The 20,726-nt window shown below is 37.7% G+C and overlaps 1 protein-coding gene across 2 annotated transcripts in view; it reads left to right on the forward strand.

The window, feature by feature from the left end:
* LOC124776321 (tudor and KH domain-containing protein homolog) overlaps window positions 1-20,726 on the forward strand; it is a 73,869-nt gene that overhangs the window by 31,520 nt on the left and 21,623 nt on the right. The window contains exons 4-8 of one of the 2 annotated variants that reach the window (XM_047251258.1): window positions 7,365-7,530; window positions 7,638-7,771; window positions 8,574-8,682; window positions 8,828-9,030; window positions 15,764-15,868. In XM_047251258.1, coding sequence (XP_047107214.1) covers window positions 7,365-7,530; window positions 7,638-7,771; window positions 8,574-8,682; window positions 8,828-9,030; window positions 15,764-15,868 — 717 coding nt within the window. Of the gene's footprint in view, window positions 1-7,364; window positions 7,531-7,606; window positions 7,772-8,573; window positions 8,683-8,827; window positions 9,031-15,763; window positions 15,869-20,726 lie in introns of those variants that run through there. The other variant, XM_047251259.1, reaches the window with a different exon arrangement.

Consider the following 20,726-nt stretch of genomic DNA (forward strand, 5'->3'; position numbering starts at 1 on the left):
GTGGGAATTAGTGAAGTTTGGTGGCGGGAGGAACAAGACTTTTGGTCAGGTGAATACAGGGTTATAAATGCAGAATCAAATAGGGGTAATGCAGGAGTAGGTTTAATAATGAATAAAAAAATAGGAGTGCGGGTAAGCTACTACAAACAGCATAGTGAACGCATTATTGTGGTCAAGATAGATACGAAGCCCACGCATACTACAGTGGTACAAGTTTATATGCCAACTAGCTCTGCAGATGATGAAGAAATTGATGAAATGTATGATGAAGTAAACAAAATTATTCCGGTAGTGAAGGGAGACGAAAATTTAATAGTCATGGGTGACTGGAATTCGAGAGTAGGAAAAGGGAAAAGGGAGAGAAGGAAACATAGTAGGTGAATATGGATTGGGAGTAAGAAACGAAAGAGAAAGCCATCTGGTAGAATTTTGCACAGAGCACAACTTCATCATAGCTAAAAGAAGGTTGTATACATGGAAGAATCCTGGAGATACTAGGAGGTATCAGATAGATTATATAATGGTAAGACTGATATTTAGTAACCAGGTTTTAAACTGTAAGATATTTCCAGGGGCAGATGTGGACTCTGACCACAATCTATTGGTTATGAATTGTAGATTAAAACTAAAGAAACTGAAAAAAGGTGGGAATTTAAGGAGATGGGACCTGGATAAACTGAAAGAACCAGAGGCTGTACAGAGTTTCAGGGAGAGCATAAGGGTAGAATTGACAGGAATGGGGGAAAGAAATACAGTAGAAGCAGCATGGGTAGCTCTGAGGGATGGAGTAGTGAAGGCAGCAGAGGATCAAGTTGGTAAAAATATGAGGGCTAGTAGAAATCCTTGGGCAACAGAAGAAATATTGAATTTAATTGATGGAAGGTTAAAATATAAAAATGCAGTAAATGAAGCAGGCAAAAAGGAATACAAACGTCTCAAAAATGAGATCGACAGGAAGTGCAAAATGGCTAAGCAGGGATGGCTAGAGGACAAATGTAAGGATGTAGAGGCTTATCTCACTAGGGGTAAGATAGATACTGCCTACAGGAAATTTAAGGAGACCTTTGGAGAAAAGAGAGCCACTTGTATGAATATCGAGAGCTCAGATGGAAACCCTGTTCTAAGCAAAGAAGGAAAACAGAAAGGTGGAAGGGGAGTATATAGAGGGTCTATATAAGGACGATGTGCTTGAGGACAATATTATGGAAATGGGAGAGGATGTAGATGAAGATGAAATGGGAGATATGATACTGCATGAAGAGTTTGACAGAGCACTGAAAGACCTGAGTCGAAACAAGACCCCGGCATAGACAACATTCCTTTAGAACTACTGACGGCCTTTGGAGAGCCAGTCCTGACAAAACTCTACCATCTGGTGAGCAAGATGTATGAGACAGGCGAAATACCCTCAGACTTCAAGAAGAATATAATAATTCCAATCCCAAAGAAAGCAGGTGTTGACAGATATGAAAATGACCAAATTATCAATTTAATAAGTCACAGCTGCGAAATACTAACATGAATTCTTTACAGACAAATGGAAAAACTGGTGGAAGCCGACCTCGGGGAAGATCAGTTTGGATTCCGTAGAAATGTTGGAACACGTGAGGCAATACTGACCTTACGACTTATCTTAAAAGAAAGATTAAGGAAAGGCAAACCTATGTTCTAGGTTTTGTAGACTTAGAGAAAGCTTTTGACAATGTTCACTGGAATACTCTCTTTCAAATTCTAAAGATGGCAGGGGTAAAATACAGGGAGCGAAAGGCTATTTACAATTTGTACAGAAACCAGATGGCAGTTATAACAGTCGAGGGGCATGAAAGGGAAGCAGTGGTTGGGAAGGGAGTGAGACAGGGTTGTAGCCTCTCCCCGATGTTATTCAATCTGTATATTGAGCAAGCAGTAAAGGAAACAAAAGAAAAATTCGGAGTAGGTATTAAATTCCATGGAAAAGAAATAAAAACTTTGAGGTTCGCCGATGACATTGTTATTCTGTCAGAGACAGCAAAGGACTTGGAAGAGCAGTTGAACGGAATGGACAGTGTCTTGAAAGGAGGGTATAAGATGAACATCAACAAAAGCAAAACGAGGATAATGGAATTATAGTCGAATTAAGTCGGGTGATGCTGAGGGAATTAGATTAGGAAATGAGACACTTAAAGTAGTAAAGGAGTTTTGCTATTTGGGGAGCAAAATAACTGATGATGGTCGAAGTAGAGAAGATATAAAATGTAGACTGACAATGGCAATGAAAGCGTTTCTGAAGAAGAGAAATTTGTTAACATCGAGTATAGATTTAAGTTTAAGTGTCAGGAAGTCATTTCTGAAAGTGTTTGTATGGAAGTCAAACATGGATGATAAATAGTTTGGACAAGAAGAGAAGAGAAGAGAATAGAAGCTTTCGAAATGTGGTGCTTCAGAAGAATGCTGAAGATTAGATGGGTAGATCACATAACTAATGAGGAGATATTGAATAGAATTGGGGAGAAGAGGAGTTTGTGGCACAACTTGACAAGAAGAAGGGACCGTTTGGTAGGACATGTTCTGAGGCATCAAGGGATCACAAATTTAGCATTGGAGCATGGAGGGTAAAAATCGTAGAGGGAGACTAAGAGATGAATACACTAAGCAGATTCAGAAGGATGTAGGTTGCAGTAAGTACTGGGAGATGAAGAAGCTCGCACAGGATAGAGTAGCATGGAGAGCTGCATCAAACCAGTCTCAGGACTGAAGACCACAACAACAACAACAACAACCTTTCATAGAATTATTGTTCATTGGTGACACCTCATTAACATCTTGCAAAATACCAGGTTATTGCAGAACATCTTGTAAGACCCCATTTGATTTCATTCCTTCCTGAATTACTTTCTTCTCACTGCACTTAGAAACCCATGTAAGCTGAATACTGATCAAGCTGCCATCACTGACAGGGTTCATCCAAAGATTTGCTTTGGTTATTATGCCATTTGGCCTGTTTTGTCCATCCCCTGCCCTGCTGCACCCCCCCCCCCCCCTCCTCATCCCCATCTTCTATTGTTGTATTAGTTAGATTGTGCTGTAACAATGCAGAGGTAATGAACGATATAACATGCCACACACTAACAAAGGGTGGTGCCAAATTTCTGTAAATGCCATCTGCCGCAGACTATAACAATACTGTTGTGCATAGGCTTCCATTGAAAACAGCTGGAAGCTACCAAACTTTATGTAGAAGTAAATATAAGTTGGAGCAGTTAACAGACAGCACAGTGCATTGAGCATAGTTCTTGTATTTGTCTGTTGGTGGAATGATTTTAGTGTACATTATTTGGCTATGGTCACAAATACCCATTGTGTAAATTAAACGGGATTGGGGCACTGGGTGCAAAAATTAACACAGACATTACAGTCTGCACAACCCATCTAGACAGCCATAAGTGTTAGCAGGCCTCGTAGGTGATTCAAGAAGACTGCTGATCCCAGATAGAACCAATCTTGTGAATTGTTGATGAGGGTCACTGTGCCAGCCAGCTAGCCCAGACTAAAGAAACATGAATACCTGAAAAAAATTGTGTATGTGCAAATTTTTGTGAAGAGGTAAGAGGGAGTGCCATGAACGACATACTACTAAAATTTCCAACGTGTGAGTGCGGCAGGGAGTGTGTCAGCATTTAAAGATCACTTCTTTTACATTCCTGTTGAATAACACGAAAACTGATGCTTCTAGCAAAAATGTATGGCAGTACACAATTAAACTACATTAAATTTCCTACAAAAGGCCCTATTCATTTTTTCTCTGGGACTGACTGTGTCTGCATTGCAGGGGATGGAAAAATTGTAGGTCATTAAAAATAGTGTTTTAATGGTATAAAATTAATTTTTATTGTTAAATGAGGGGGTTAAGAACACACACAAAATGTGTGTACCATATTTAATTAACCAATGTCACAGAAAACAGCTACAGGGTGTTTCACAAAGTTGTACAGACCCTCTGCAGTGCACCTTATGAATCACTGGCAATGCTATGTACAGTTGTGCATGGTGCAGCGGTTAGACACTGGACTCGCATTCGGGAAGATTGTTCAATCCCGCATCCGGCCATCCTGATTTAGGTTTTCTGTGATTTCCCTAAATCTCTCCAGGCAAATGCCGGGATGGTTCCTTTCAAAGGGCACGGCCGACTTCCTTCCCCGTCCTTCCCTAATCTGATGAGACCGATGACCTCGCTGTCTGGTCTCCTTCCCCAAAACAACCAACCAACAGATGTCCACAGAAGGTGTTTTATTTTCAGCGAAGATCATTACCATTACATTGAATACAGATGTGAGTTAATAATAATGCTAATGCAAGACACGCATGTGGACAGATTCTATGTTAATTGCTGCGCACTATTCTACACTACTAAGAGGGGAAATTGAGTCCGTCATCCTGTGTGGCAGCTGTAGTGTTCTTCCATGAAAGGCAGCTTTCCCTGCCGAAGTGCTGCTTGCTTTTCATTTTACAGGCAGACTATACCTCCCACATGTTTTCTGTCCAGTTCTCTTATGTGAGTGGACAAAATGACTTCATTGAGCTCTTGTTTGTGTAGTGGAGTTATTTTCAGTTTATTGAGTTTTAATTTGGAGTTAGTGAATCAACTAATACATAAAAAGTTCTACGGCTGGAGCTGTCAACTGTCTACCACTTTGAAGAGTCTGTCTAAAGTGTAATATTCTGACAATACATATTCAACAATGTCAGTTTCATTGTCTTACTATCCACAAATTGACCAGTTTACATGCTGATTTCACGAATACACGGGGTGGGGGCAAAAGATTATGATCTTCAGACTTTCAGTTGAAATGATTACCAATTATCCAGCAGTATTAGGAAAATCATGCTCCCCATGTTTTTCCCAGGCAATAAGTGATATATGTACCAAGTTTGGATGAAACTGTTCTATACAGTGCACATTTCTGCTTTACATGTCTGCCTCTTTATGTTTACGTCCACCCCTATGGGTTGTCATCAGGATTGTTAGCATATATCTAACAATGCTAAAAACTTCAGCACTAATATTTTGAGTATTTCAGTGTGTCACCTCCTCCCCTGGCTCCAGTAACTGCTGTTCAACAGAGGTTTGGGAGAAAATATACAGTGACACCCATGAGCACTGGACTTGGTAGTCTGCCAGTGCAACTATGGTATCAAACTACATGATCTGGCAGCTAAGTATAGCCGAAGAAACCACTGGGCTATTATAATGTTAATTGTCCCTGCTATTGCTCCAGAGACATGACGGGCCTCCTGGAAAACAGCAAGTGCCATGTGTCCACTCTTTAATTGATCTGGCTCCAAAATTGTCCACATAACAGCCTGAATACAGATTATGTAAGGTTTGTGGAACTTTAAATCATGTGAACTGCACAATTATTTGCCGTCAATTTTTGTGACCCTTGCACAACCAAACACTGGTATTGTTCTTAATCAAATCAGCAACAGGTTTAACTTCAAATTGTTTGAAATCCCTTTTTCTTGTTTGATAGTAAGATAGGTACGGTCGGAACGAAATTTTCGCTCTACAATGGAGTGTGTCTTAATATGAAACTCTCTGGCAGATTAAAACTGTGTGCTGGACCGAGATTGTAACTAGGGACCTTTGCCTTTCGTGGGAATGTACTATACTGACTGAGCTACCCAGGCACAACTCAGGACCCGTCCTCACAGCTTTACTTCCATCTGTACCTCAGTTTGAGTCTCGGTCCGACATACATTTTTAATTTGCCAGGAAGTTATACAGATACAGTCATTTGTATTTATACTTTCAGATGTAAGAAACTTCTGCTGTTGTTTTTGTATGTTGTTTCTCATCTTTTCCTGGGCTAGTAACTTTCTGCCAGATTTATTTTTTATTTTATTTTATTTTATTGTAATTTTTAACTACTGCAATGCCATTATATTATTTTGATTATTTCTGTGGAATAGATATTTTGTGTCATGATAAATGAACATATCCCAATGTTCATAGGACTGATATTATTATTTATTTTAGTAATTATGTTCATTACTACAGTTTTTCTTATTATTGCTGATTTTTCATGCAAATTGTGATGTTATCTCTAAAGTGAATAGCTAAGAATAGAATACATGAGAAAGTGTCCGAAAAACCTAACATAGCCAGGTAAATAAAGAAGTATTACTCTTAATATAAGGTGTACTAGGGAGGATCGGAAAGCAATGCACAATAATTTTTTTTTCTTTCTTCCCTGGTATTACAGCTGGAATGTTGAAATTTCATGGTGCTACAGTTTGAAGTTTGCACTACAGAGGGTATTTTGTTTTCATGTGCAGCTCTAGCGAGAGAAGCCTGAACTATGAACTAAATGTGGCACATTATTCTCGCCAACTTGTGAAGAGCAATGAAGTGTAGTTCGGTATTTGTGGGCTAAAGGGCATAAGCACAGTGAAATTCACAGGAAAATGTGTAGCATGTATAGGGACGACTGTATGGACCATCTGCAAACCTTATCACAGCAGTTCAACATTTCATATGGTGCGGTGTACAATATTGTATATAACACGTTGAAACTTTGTCAAGTTAATGCTCACTGGTTGCCTGAGAACCTACAGACAACCACAAGGGCCAGTAATTGTTGTCAAGCTTGGATCATATAACACATTATGCCGCAGAAGGGCATGGCTTTCTGAAAAGTCAGTGGTGGTGAGCCATAGACATACCACTACACACCCAAAACCAAGCAGGCCTTTGTGGAATGGAAACATGCTGGTTCCCCAGTACAAAAAAAAGTCAGTTACTCAGTCTGCTTGGAAAGTGCTCATGACAGTGTTCTGGGATATCCGTGGTGTGTTATTGGTGGACTTTGCTGAACACAGGACCACTGTCAATACTGCAGCCTACATCGAAACTTTATTGAAGTTGCATCATAACCTTCATGACAAACACAACAACATTAAGGCTGACGGTGTCAAACGTCTTCATGACAGTGGTTGCCCCTCCTCATCCCATGTCGCTGCTCCAATTAGTGAGAAAATCACCATATTTTTGTGGGAGGTGCTCCAACATCCTCCATATTGTCCATACCCTGCATCAGCTGATTTTCATCTGTTTGATCCCATAAAGAACTTCCTGACTGGCCTGCAGAAGTGAAATCAGTGGCCTGCAGGTGACTTACCCTGCCAAACAAACTTCTATCAACAGGGCATATTGAACTGGTACCACAATAGGAGAAATGTGTTAAGAACATTGCAAGTTCAAGCATGATTTTTTTCACCTATTAAACTTTTTAGTAGTAAAATTATTGTACATTTCTTTCCGATCTGCCTTCGTATTTTATGTTTCGTACCAGTATTTAACATTTTTCATTGTGCATTATCTGCAGAATGAAGATGAATACGAAGTAATTGACAAAGCTAGATACGCTAAATATGTGACACTAGAAGTGAAGATTCCAAAAGAAAGTGTTGGTGTAGTCATCGGACGAGGTGGGTCCAACATAAAGCAGATTCAGGAGGAAACATGCACAAAAATCTCTATGAAGGAAGAAAGTACGTACTGAAAATGTATTTCATAGAATGCTAGTTTTTTGTACCTCTGTGTGTTTTTTTAAATCACTATTATCAGTTATGTTCAACATTGAATTCCCTGGGCACAGAGGAAGAAGAGATTTACAATAGGATTTGTGAGATAAGAGGAATGCCAGAAGCAGCTGAGAAGGCACGCTTAATGATTCGTAACATAATTATGAACCAGCCATTAATAACAACACGGGAAACCTTTGTGCCTGAGGTGAGTTTCAACATCACACTAGTGCAATGCCAATTGAATGTTACTCTTGCAATGAAGTATAGAGATTATCCAAACTAAATGTAGTTTGTGCTCATTGTTGGAGTTGGTGACATATATTTAAATTGTGCATGCATTACTGTTTATTTTGAAAATATTTAATATTTCAGAACTGTAGTAGTTAATGGTGATTCATATACTGAATATAAATTACTCATTGTTTTTTTGATGCGACAAGTAAGAAGATGGGCTCCAACTAATGTCCTTAGAACAGTATTCTGAGATGCCAAATGTCAGATAAAAAGTGACTGTAAAGAAACGTGAATTAAAAAAACGTTTTTCACTTCATTCATGCAATACCTTTAACTTCAGAGGTGTTGAGCTGCAAACAAAATTATTTTTCCCTATACGTAGTTTTCAAGCTTGTGTAATGTTACATTTATTCCCATTATTTTTTATGATTTATGACTGAAATGATAATTGTATTTTTGACTCATTAACAACTATATTTCTATCTTATTATCTTATACATCTGTTACATACTTAACAATGAAAATTATCAAAATTTGTTCTAGAGCTAATACTTATGATCAAAGCAGAGTCTTAATGCAACAAATACTTTACATGTAAAAAAAATAAATTACATTTAACATTTACTATATTCAATGCACTGACGAATCCAGATCATCCATAACTTGAATAACAGCATATCTAATAATATTTTAGCTTCTTATAAGCTTGAACTGCTGATATCTGACATAACTTTTTTTACAAGTTTATTCCCTTCTTTTTCTGTTATTTTCAGTCAGCTTGTGGCAGAATAATTGGTAAAAATGGCACAAATATCCGAAATATATCGAGTGCATCTTCTGCAAGAATACAAATAGATAGATATTCATCATCTAGAGATACATGTAAGTATGTACGTGGAGCACTATAAGTTCTGTTTATTAACTAAGGATTATTTAGCTGCAGAGTGTCTTGAAATTCCTTGCCTCCTCAAATACTGACGTTATACTGGAAAAGCTAATGTTTTTTATAAATGACTGTATTTTGTAGATGGTGGTAATGTGGAACCTGAGCGACGAGTGGTCATTAAAGGCACAGAAGAACAGATAGAATTGGCTATAGCATTAATAAAAGAGAAGGTGGAGGAGGACCGAGAGATACGGTCAAAAATGCAAGAGAGTATTGCCAACCGCTCTCCTAGGAAACCAGATAAAGCTCTGTGTCTGACTGCTGCTGCCACTGATTCCTCATCAGTAAGTTTTGTTAATTTTAGTTTCACATTGAATGACATAAGTCTAGTCTTTTATTCAGGAGGAGATGTACCTAAATTCCCATCCAGCCATCCTGACAAAAATACTGAAAACAGAATTGACAGCAAGAAACAAGACAAAAGCTATAAATACTTATGCTATACCAATATTGACCTACTCATTTGGAGTAGTGAAATGGAGTAACACAGACCTAGAAGCACTCAATACACTTACACGATCACAATGCCACAAATATAGAATACATCACATACATTCAGCAACAGAAAGATTCACATTAAGCAGAAAGGAAGGAGGAAGGGGATTCATCGACATAAAAAACCTACATTATGGACAGGTAGACAATTTAAGAAAATTCTTTCTAGAACGAGCAGAAACTAGCAAAATACACAAAGCAATCACTCATATAAATACATCGGCTACACCACTGCAATTTCATAACCACCTTTACAACCCTTTAGATCACGTAACATCAACAGATACGAAGAAAGTAAATTGGAAAAAGAAAACACTACATGGCAAGCACCCGTATCATCTAGCACAGCCACACATTGATCAAGACGCATCCAACACATGGTTAAGAAAAGGCAATATATACAGTGAGACGGAAGGATTCATGATTGCAATACAGGATCAAACAATAAACACCAGATATTACAGCAAGCATATTATTAAAGATCCCAATACCACAATAGATAAATGCAGACTTTGCAAACAACAAATAGAATCAGTAGATCACATCACAAGTGGATGTACAATCCTAGCAAATACAGAATACCCCAGAAGACATGACAATGTAGCAAAAATAATACATAAACAGCTTGCCTTACAACATAAACTTATAAAACAACACGTTCCCACATACAAGTATGCACCACAAAATGTACTGGAGAATGATGAATACAAATTATACTGGAACAGAACCATTACAACAGATAAAACAACACCACATAACAAACCTGACATCATACTCACCAATAAAAAGAAGAAATTAACACAACTAATCGAAATATCCATACCCAATACAACAAATATACAAAAGAAAACAGGAGAAAAAATTGAAAAATACATCCAACTGGCTGAGGAAGTCAAGGACATGTGGCATCAGAATAAAGTTGACATTATACCAATTATACTATCAACTACAGGAGTCATACCACACAATATCCACCAGTACATCAATACAATACAGCTACATCCAAACTTATATATACAATTACAGAAATCCGTAATTATTGATACATGTTCAATTACCCGAAAGTTCCTAAATGCAATATAACATATACCGTACAGTTAAAAGGAAGTGACGCTTGATCAAGGTCCGCATCACGTCCCATTTTTTTAACCAGACTTAACGTCTGAGAAAGTAAAGAAATAATAATAATAATAATAATAAAATATGCTGTGGGGAGAGCTTACTGCCACTAGGTGTGTGCAGCACAACTCATTGCCGCCTGTGTTGACAACCTGGTGATTTTTTTTTGCTAAGGCTGTTTTGTTCTTGTTTTGTTGTTATGACAGCGTGCAGCTGTGAAATTTTGCTTTCTGCTTGGTATAAATGCTGCTGAAACTGTTTTAATGTTGAAAGCAGCTTACCAAGCTGATGCTATGGAAAAAACTCAAGTGTATGAGTGGTTTGCCAGATTTAAAAATGGCGACATGTTGATTGATGACAAACCTCGTTCTGGATTTGCTTTTTTGGATGCCAAGGGCTCAGTTCATTCAGAGTGTGTTCTCTCTGGTCAGTCCATCAATCAAACATTTTATTTGGAAGTTTTAAGAAGATAGCACAAGAGTGTTTGTCAAAAAAGATCCAATTTGTGGTAGATAGGAGAGTGGTTTCTCCTCCATAACAAACACCTGCACCCACAGTCATCTCTGTGAGAGAGTTTTTGGCTAAAATTGGCATGGTTCTGCTGCTCCACATGCCCTAGTCTTCTGACCTGGCTCTGTGCAACTTTTTGTTATTTCCATACATGAAAAGGGGCATGAAAGGACACTGATTTGACAACATTGAAGAATCCATTTCTAAAGATGACTGAAAAAAATATTTCCAACAGTGGAAGCACCAGTGGCACAAATGTATTAGTTGCAATGTAGAGTGTTTTGATGGCGATAATGTTGTTTTGTAAACATTCTGACAATATATTGCTTTTAAAAAATAATTCCTTTTTTTTTTTTTTTTTTTTCACCCCTCATAGTTGGCTGTTCAGGAAAAAAACTGCCAAACTCGTAAAGAATATTCCTTTTACTCTCTTTTATGGAAGTGTCAGTGTAGTACAATTTTAGGGCACTAGTAAGTTGTTGTCATAGTTTCAAGTTGAAGTGTGGCACTGAAATTCTCTTGGTATTTATACAGAGAAAATCATCAGAAAATGAATTAGTAGCGTCTTTATTTAATTTTACCTCTCTTTAGGAAAGCTGCTCCAAAATATGTGACAAAAATAGATGCTAATGGTCATAATTCATTAATGATGTAGTCAAGTGTTGCATGCTAAATTTTTTAAAAGTCGTATTTCAGCATCAGTAGCTACTGATTAAAATTTACCATCATCAGGTATCACCAAATATTGATGACAAGTTACAAAGCAATATTAAAGGCATCAAGTAATGTAAAACCCACAATTCATCACTGTGGTCAAATAGTAAAGTAAATTATACTCTCAGTAGTAAAAATGTACCAAAAAGCTGTGTCTTTCTTTTATGTTATGTTAGCTTACTGGATGACAAAAGAAGACAATCCACATAAGCTAATGCACACTTGTGGGTTTGCACTTAACATGAACATTCCTTATAAATTGATGTGAAATAATATTTGACAACTATAGTCATTGCAGTTAATTCTACATAGTCCACAAAAGACAAGTATGTATTTGTCACACTAGTTTGGGTATAACTGTCCACTAAGTTTAAATAATGTCTCCAAGACAGATTGTTCACATGTAATACTTGATGTAAAAGGTGTATTAATAGATGATTCCTTATTCTGCTGAAACTTCCGCTCAGTAAATTATTCCTCCCATGGTTTTTACTTCTTTTAAATTTGTGCCTTGTTTTGAAACATTAAATCTAACACTTGTCTGAAATTTGGTTCAGATCTGTATTTAATTTCCCAAGATGGTCATTTACTTCATTTGTACTAAATCAGATTTTCATTTGTACCAAGTGTAATTCCCTTTAAAATTTAGTTGTTGATTCCAATTCTAATTAATTTCCATTATCTGTATACATCCCAGTCGTGATTCAGCATTGTGTTCATCTAATTTATTGGCTTGTTGGTCTATTTTAGTATTTGTTGCATTTGATTTTAAATTTACTTCAGTAACTGTCTGAGCATTTGTCAAGAAAGGCTTTCTGAACTTGACGTTTCAAGCATCCACTTTTGCTTTTAAGTCAACATTAATTGTCTAATCTCTGTCTCCTGTTAGTGATAGCCATTAAAAACAGTGCCACACAAAACAGCAAGGGGTGCAAGCCCCCTACATGAAAAACACGACCACACCATTACACCGCCACCTCCCAATTTTTGCTGTTGGCATTACACACACTGGCAGATGACATTCACCAGGCATTCGCCATACCCACATTGGATTGCCACATTGTGTACTGTGATTCATCACTCCACCCAACGTTTTTCCATTGTTCAATCGTCCAATGTTACGCTCCTTACACCAAGCAAGGTATGGCTTATGAGCAGCCGCTCGACCATGAAATCAAAGTTCTGTCACCTCCCGCCTAACTGTCATGGTACTTGCAGTAGATCCTGATTCAGCTTGGAATTCCTGTGTCATGCTCCAGATAGATGTCTGCCTGTTGCATGTTACGATCCTCTTCTACTGTCAGCGGTCTCTGTCAGTCGGCAGATGAGGTTGACCTTTACACTTTTGTGCTGTGCGTGTCCCTTCATGTTTCCACTTCACTATCACATTGGAAACAGTGGACCTAGGGATGTTTAGGAGTGTGGAAATCTCGTGTACAGACATGTGACACAAGTGACATCCATTCACCTGACTACATTCAAAGTCCGTAAGTTCCGCAGAGTGCGCCATTCTGCTCTCTCATGATATCTAATGAGTACTGAGGTCACTGATATGCGGTACCTGGCAGCAGGTGGCAGCACAATGCATCTAATATGGAAAACATGTGTGTTTGTGGGTGTGCAGATACTTTTGATCACATAGTGTATGTAAATGCTCTGAGACTGCTATTAATAATATCTTTGTGGACAAATCTAGGAAAAGTACTCATAGGAGAAAACCAACAGTAAATGGGCTGTCTGGTCATGACATGCAGCTTCTTGTGTTAAATGTTGAAACTAGTCAGGGGAAAAAAAATCTATTAAATCTGAGCACAGGAGGGTAATAAATCAGTCAGAAATTGAGAATTTAGAAGATTGTTCAAAGACGTGAACCGGATAGATGTTTACAATACCTCTGACTCGGATAGAAAATACAAAGCATTCATTAATAAAGTTACTTCTACTTTTAAAAATTGTTTTCTCCTAAATATAACTGATATCAAACAGAAGTCAAAGAATAAATCATGGGTTACACAAAGAATAAAGATATCATGTGGGACAAAAAGAAAACTGTATCTACTGTCTTGGAACAGCTCTGATAGCATTGTAATGCATTACAAAGAATACTGCATAATACTAAGCAAGTAATCCAGAAAGCAAAGCAGCTTTATTATGAGCAAAAGATAATTACATCAGGCAACAAAATAAGAGCTGTATGGAATATAGTGAAGACAGAGACAGGCGGGGCCAAAAAGGAAGACAAACAGATAGCTCTAAAAATAAATGATACATCGGTAACAAGTGCAAGCAGTGTTGCAAACCTCATCATGTACTTTGTTTCTGTTTCTGACAGCATGGGGTTATCAGATTTGGTGAACAGTGCAATGGAGTATCTGAGACCAGTCTTTAAAAACAAATTCAGTAAAATGGAAATTACACATCTCCCAAAGAAATAGCATCCATCATAAAATCCTTAAAATCTTAAGTATTCTAGTGGATTCGGTTCGGTTGTCTGAGGGAGGAGACCAAACAGCGAGGTCATCGGTCTCATCGGATTAGGGCAGGAAGTCGACCGTGCCCTTTCAAGGGAACCATCCCGGCATTTGCCTGGAGCAATACAGAGAAATCACAGAAAACCTAAATCAGGATGACCGGACATGGGATTGAACCGTCGTCCTCCCAAATGTGAGTCCAGTGTGCTAGACACTGCGCCACCTCGCTCGGTATTCTAGTGGTTATAATAACATATCAATGAAGTTAATTAAAGAGTGCTTATGTGAGTTGCGTCCTATCTTAAGTTATTTGTGTAATCAATCTCTCTATCAGTGGAACATTTCCAGACTGGCTAAAATATGCTGAAGTTAGCCTCTTTACACGAAGGGGGGGTAAAGAGATACCATCAAACTATCAACAAATTTCTCTTTTGCCAACTTTATCAATAATATTTGAAAAGGTTGTGTTCAAGCATCTAATTGCAAATAATATATTTTCCAAGTCACAGTTTGGGTTTCTTAAGGGTTCTTTTATAGAAATCTATTTCAGTTTTGACAGCACTTGATCACAACACTCAAGATTAGGTATTTTGTGTATGACAAATTTATTAAAAGTGCATGACAATGTTTCATTCTGGCAGGGTATCAATTCTGTAAATATTAGCAGTTCCAGTTTACTATAGTGTATTTACCTATTTTGACAATCTTCTTCAAATGATTAGGGTAGTAAGTATCATATTCAAATGTTTTATGTTTTTTTATTTTATACTTTCTGACATGCTCTACACCCACAATAATCATCTCATTTTTGGGTTTGTGGAATGAAAACTGAATCTAATCTAATCGCTTCAATAGAAGCAGTATGTAATGAAAGAACTGCTGTTGTTACTGAGTGAGCCATTGTGCTTGTGTTATGAGATTCATGCATGTATTCATTAGGCTTTGATGTTTTCTGTAATCCTATTAAAAATGTCACGCTTGTTGAGTGAGAAATTGAGGAAACTCTAGAGAAATAAGTGCATGATTCGGAGTTGGAGGGAGAAATATCTTGGTGGGAACAGTTCTAGGAAACTGCCAGAGGACTCTCCAGAAAAGCATGAAATCAGTTTAAGAAATTGTTCCTAGTGTAGCTATCAGTAATAAGCTTGCAGGATAACACGTTCCTGATAAAATTCCATCATCTGAGATGACGCAACTACTAACATGGGTTTGCAAGATTTGTTCAGAGAAGATCAGACAATCCACTGACAAAGGAAGCAGGAGAGAAACAAGCTGGTATTGCCCTAATTGCAGCGTACTTCTCTGTGCGTGCCAGAACTCTAGGATAAGCATGAGGTGTGAGAATAGAGCAGGAAATATTTTGAAGGTGATTGTGTCTAAATGTCTGTAGGTTGAATAAAGGTATTGTTAAAAGAAAAATTCAGATATGTCTCTTGAGTATACTTCACTTATCACGTGGTTTACTTTTAGAAAAATTATGAGGCAGTATATTTGAGAAAATAACTGAGATGATATGGCAGTAACATCTAATTCTAAAATATAGGAAATGTAGAGCTAATTAACTGTAAAATTGCTTAATTCTGAATTAAATGTTTTAACCTGGTGCATTGGAATATTTGGTATTAAAAATATGTGAATTAATCAAAATTTTAATAACTCGACCCTATTTCTTGCAGCTTTTATTTGTGTACTTTGTTGTTTTTACCAGAGCCACAAGTCATATGTGTCAGAGAAACTGAATCCTGCTGGAGGAGATGGCTACATTCCTGTTTTTGTTTCTGCTTTGACAGATCCGAGCTGTTTCTTTGTGCAGGTTAGTGGCAATACAATAAAAAAAGCTGGCATACTTTGCTTACTTTCATTCTGTGATACCTTATTGTCTTATATGTTGGTCCAACTCTTTAAAGTCAGACAAAAGTTTTCAGAGTCGCAAACTGTGTAATATGCATTATTTGTGGTGTGAATTCACGTCCTGTCAAATTCTGTTCAAAGAACTGGGTCTGCTAGCTACATCTTCTATATCTTTACTCCTTAATGAAATTTGTTATAAAAAAATACATCCCTTTCTCCAACAAATAGCTCAGTTCATGAAGACAGTGCTAGGAAAAAAATGACAGGCAATGTTTTTCTGGGCTCTATGCAGCTGAATGTGAGGGTCATGGTGCTGGGAAAAATAACACAAGTTTCATTACCTTAGGTCTAAATTTTCCTAATTTCCGCCAGCACCACAATTCTAGTGTCTAGCTACATGAGGTGTGGAAAATAATGGTTCTGTGATACCTTCATCGTATGGTGCTGTAGGCCACTAATGTGAATATTTGTCTCGGAAAGGATGGTTGGAGGGGAAAGGGGCTATGTAGGAGGGTTAAGAATAAGTTATGGGTAGCACTAATCAGTGGTTGTGATTCTGTAATATCTCATGACCTGAACTTAAATAGGTATAGGAAGGGATGGCTGGCAAAGCTTATATGTGACAGTGTAGTGAGTGTGGTGGGATCACTCATGGAAAAATTCCTGTAGTAGTTGGTGTTAGAGCTGCACCTTTTTTTAGACTGAAGTCAGCTGATAGGTATACCTGCTTAAAGGAAGTCCCTCTAACTAAGGGCTCACCCTCGGAGAACATAATGTTTCCAAATGGAGAAGGAATTAACATATTTCATCAATATATGAGAGGTATTGGAGATAAAGTTTGTGAACTTCTTATATGACATTATTGGCACATCGGAGCATCACTTAAATAATTTGACAATTCAGAGGCTTCTTCTACCAGGATACAGATTAGCTGGCTCTTTTCAAGGAGTTCCTTGCAGAGTAGGGGAGTGGCCATGTACGTAAAAAAAACAATATTCCGTTTAAGTCCATAGACATATCACACCACTGCACTGAACAGATATTTGAATGTTGTTCTGGGGCAGTTTAATTTTAGTGAAGCTAAACTTCTAATTGTTTTTTATAGGTTCCATAATTATAACTTCAGAGCATTTCTGCTCAAGCTAGAGAGGATTCTTGGTTCACTTTATGGAAGTACCAGGAATCAGTTATATGTGATGACTTCAATATTAATTTTGTTCATGATTGTGCAAGAAAAAGGATGTTGATAGATCTAAACTCATATGGTCTGATGCAGAATGTGTTTTTTTTCCAATTAGGGTGCAGGGGAACAGTAGAATAACCAGAGACAATATTTTTTATTCATTCTTCATTACTAGATGGGCATTCTGTTAGTAAAAGGGTTCTCGGGTCTGTCAACTGTTGTAATTTGATATATTATTTCCCACAAAAATTTATTGGTAATGGTGATTGTTGCTGACTTACGTGGTGGGCCTTAATCAAAATGATATTTCATTCAATGTTGATTTACAATTAAATGCTTTTGTGAAGTTCTCCTTTTTAACAATAATAATCTTCAGTGGAAATTTTTGTTACGTTAATGAACGTTAGACTCGCTGAATCTTAAAACATGGTCATATAAGTTGAACAATGGAATAAATTTTTTCATATTTATTTTCTCGGCTAGTCAGTACACTTTAAAGCAAAAATCTTTAGTTATTATTTACAGTTGTTGCCCACACACCCTCAAGAGTATTTTTTTCTTACCTCCGTTAACCATTGCAGTGCAGTCGGAGTCCTGGCTCTGGCTACATCTACATACATACATACTCCGCAATCCACCATACAGTGCATGGCACAGGGTACCTTGTACCACAACTAGCATCTTCTCTCCCTGTTCCACTCCCAAACAGAACGAGGGAGAAATGACTGCCTATAAGCCTCTGTACGAGCCGTAATATCTCTTATCTTATCTTTGTGGTCTTTCCGCGAAATATAAGTTGGCGGCAGTAAAATTGTACTGCAGTCAGCCTCAAATGCTGGTCCTCTAAATTTCCTCAGTAGTGATTCACAAAAAGAACGCCTCCTTTCCTCCAGAGACTCCCACCCGAGTTCCTAACATTCGCGTGATGATCAAACCAATCAGTAACGAATCTAGCAGCCCGCCTCTGAATTGCTTCTATGTTCTCCCTCAATCCGACCTGATAGGGATCCCAAATGCTCGAGCAGTACTCAAGAATGGGTCATATTAGTGTTTTATAAGCGGTCTCCTTTACAAATGAACCACATCTTCCCAAATTTCTACCAATGAACCGAAGATGGCTATCCGCCTTCCCCACAACTGCCATTACATGCTTGTCCCACTTCATATCGCTCTGCAATGTTACGCCCAAATATTTAATCGACGTGACTGTGTCAAGCGCTACACTACTGGCCTCGGCTGTTGTATTGAAAATAAGAATCTTAAAGCTACGCATTTTCTGCAACGTTGGGCGGCTGTTGAGAAAAATGTATATTATGTTAATAGCGGGCGAGTTTATCCCTTCCGCTAATTTTTATAAGTTAATATCGCCACGTAATGGCGTTGTTGGCTGCATCGGCCGCTGCGATTGTTGAATTGTAAATTACTCGAATGCAGGTTAATTCAAGGGAAGGCGGACATGAAATTGGGATCACCTCTTACAAATTAAAAGTGAACAATAATATTAAACCAATATATTATCTGCATAATTAGTGCATATATGCTTACATTTGCCAGCACTCTCAAGAAGTCCGTCTACACGCAACCAAGACAAGAGAAGAAGTGAAGACGACTAAAAAATTAACAAAAGAGCGTATCTTGTCATCTCTTTAGATCATTTTGTTATATTTCTTTGCCCTCAAAGCTTATACAGAGAAATTATTATAATACGAGTACATGAGAAAAATGTATATTATTCAATTTTTAAATGTCTCTTCTTTATAAATACCGTATTTACTCGAATCTAAGCCGCACTTTTTTCCAGTTTTTGTAATCCAAAAAGCCGTCAGCGGCTTAGAATCGAGTGCAAAGCAAGTGGAAGTTCTGAAAAATGTTGGTAGGTGCCGCCACAACTAACTTCTGCCGTCGAATATATGTAGTGCTACACAGGCATGCTTTGTAGGCGCCAAGATAAATACTGGCGCCAAAACCTCCGTGTCAGTAAATAAATTAAAAAAAAAAAAAAGGTGGAAGACGAGCTTTTTTTCTCCACCCCGAGTTTCGACCACTGCATTTTCATACATTATCCAATGAAGTAAATACAAATTCCGTATTGTTCATCTTCGAATGTAGCAGAATTTCAATGTACTACGAAAATCCGACATGCAAGACTGTTTGGGATGTTTGTTAATATGGCCAACTCTACTTTCTGAATTTTTTCCTACCTGTGAGAAGAGATGGTTGCTAATAGGAACCTGATGAAATGTGAATCTCGTGCAGTATTCTCTTCACCATAAGAATAATACAAATATCAACATTTTGCCATGTATTCTTTCGTGTTTGCTGCTATCTCATTGAAATCCTGTCTGCCTAATAAACTACGAAACTAGAGTGAGACAACAGCAAACGCGGAAGAATATACGTATCGTGTCATGTTTATATTTGTATTATTCTTATGCCTAATAGTGATACAGTCAGAAATGAAGCACGGCAACTGACTAGATTTTTAATTCTAAGATGACTCTAATTTCTGTACAGAATTTGATATACTAAAGAAGCGGTCGCAAAGATTTTCAAACGGAGAAACATTTTCGCCTAACTCTTGTTCAGAACATGTTCTATCATATGCAGTCTATTATTTGGTTCTTGTTGATCATTATCAAAGAAAGCAGCGGTGTGAGTAACAACAAATAGCAGTCTCTTGCCATTGTTCCGCAAATGAGACGATTACTCTCTCTTTTTTTTTTTTTTTTTTTTTTTAATTGTAAGCGGTGGTAGCGCGCTCAAAAGCAAGCCATGCCGCGAACGGCGACAGGCCGTAAACACGCACCATCAGAATGCGACAAACAATGCGTGACACAGTACAGTAAAGCATTTTCAGCTTTGAGTGACGTGAACACCTATAACAAAGAAAACAGCACTTATCAGATCAAAGCAAAATAAGCAATCGATTCAAACCAGACGAAGCACGTGAAAAATGAAGCGCCTGACGCATAGCAATGGCTACCTGGTAAAGCTTAACTGCTAAGCTTACGACTCAAACCAAACTACTGTAGCTCTATCATCATTCATTGTGTCTCATACTACAATGGACCAACTTTGTTTTGATTTGGAGGTGCGGCCTAAAACTTTACTCTCCCCTTGAATTTCGAGTCTCAAATTTCCGGTGCAGCTTAGATTCGGGAAATTCTTTTTCCCTTTATTTCGAGTCATTTTTCAGGTGCGGCTTAGATTCGAGTGCGGCTTAGATTCGAGTAAATACGGTACTGTTTTTTAAGTCTTTTCGTATTATTTTACTGGGGACGCTATAGGGTGAATGGCCTTTCAGACCATGATGTGCAAATTTTAACACTAAAAGGCTTTTGTACTCAAACAAAAGTCATATATAATTACAAACTATGTAGGAAAGCTAATCCAACAGCGACAGCGAGTCTTTTAAATCTCGCTAAGGAACAAAAGTGACAGAATGATTATAGTGCCAATAACATAGATGACAAATATAATGCTTTTCTTAACACATTTCTCATGCTGTTTGAGAGTTGCTTTCCATTAGAACATTCTAAAGGGGATATGAACAGTAAAAGCCAGCCTGGGTGGCTGACTAGAGGGTTAATGATATCTTGTAGAACAAAGTGGGAATTGTATCAAAATTTTAGCAATA

The sequence above is a fragment of the Schistocerca piceifrons genome, chromosome 2 (assembly GCF_021461385.2).
Source record: "Schistocerca piceifrons isolate TAMUIC-IGC-003096 chromosome 2, iqSchPice1.1, whole genome shotgun sequence".
Lineage (NCBI taxonomy): Eukaryota > Metazoa > Arthropoda > Insecta > Orthoptera > Acrididae > Schistocerca > Schistocerca piceifrons.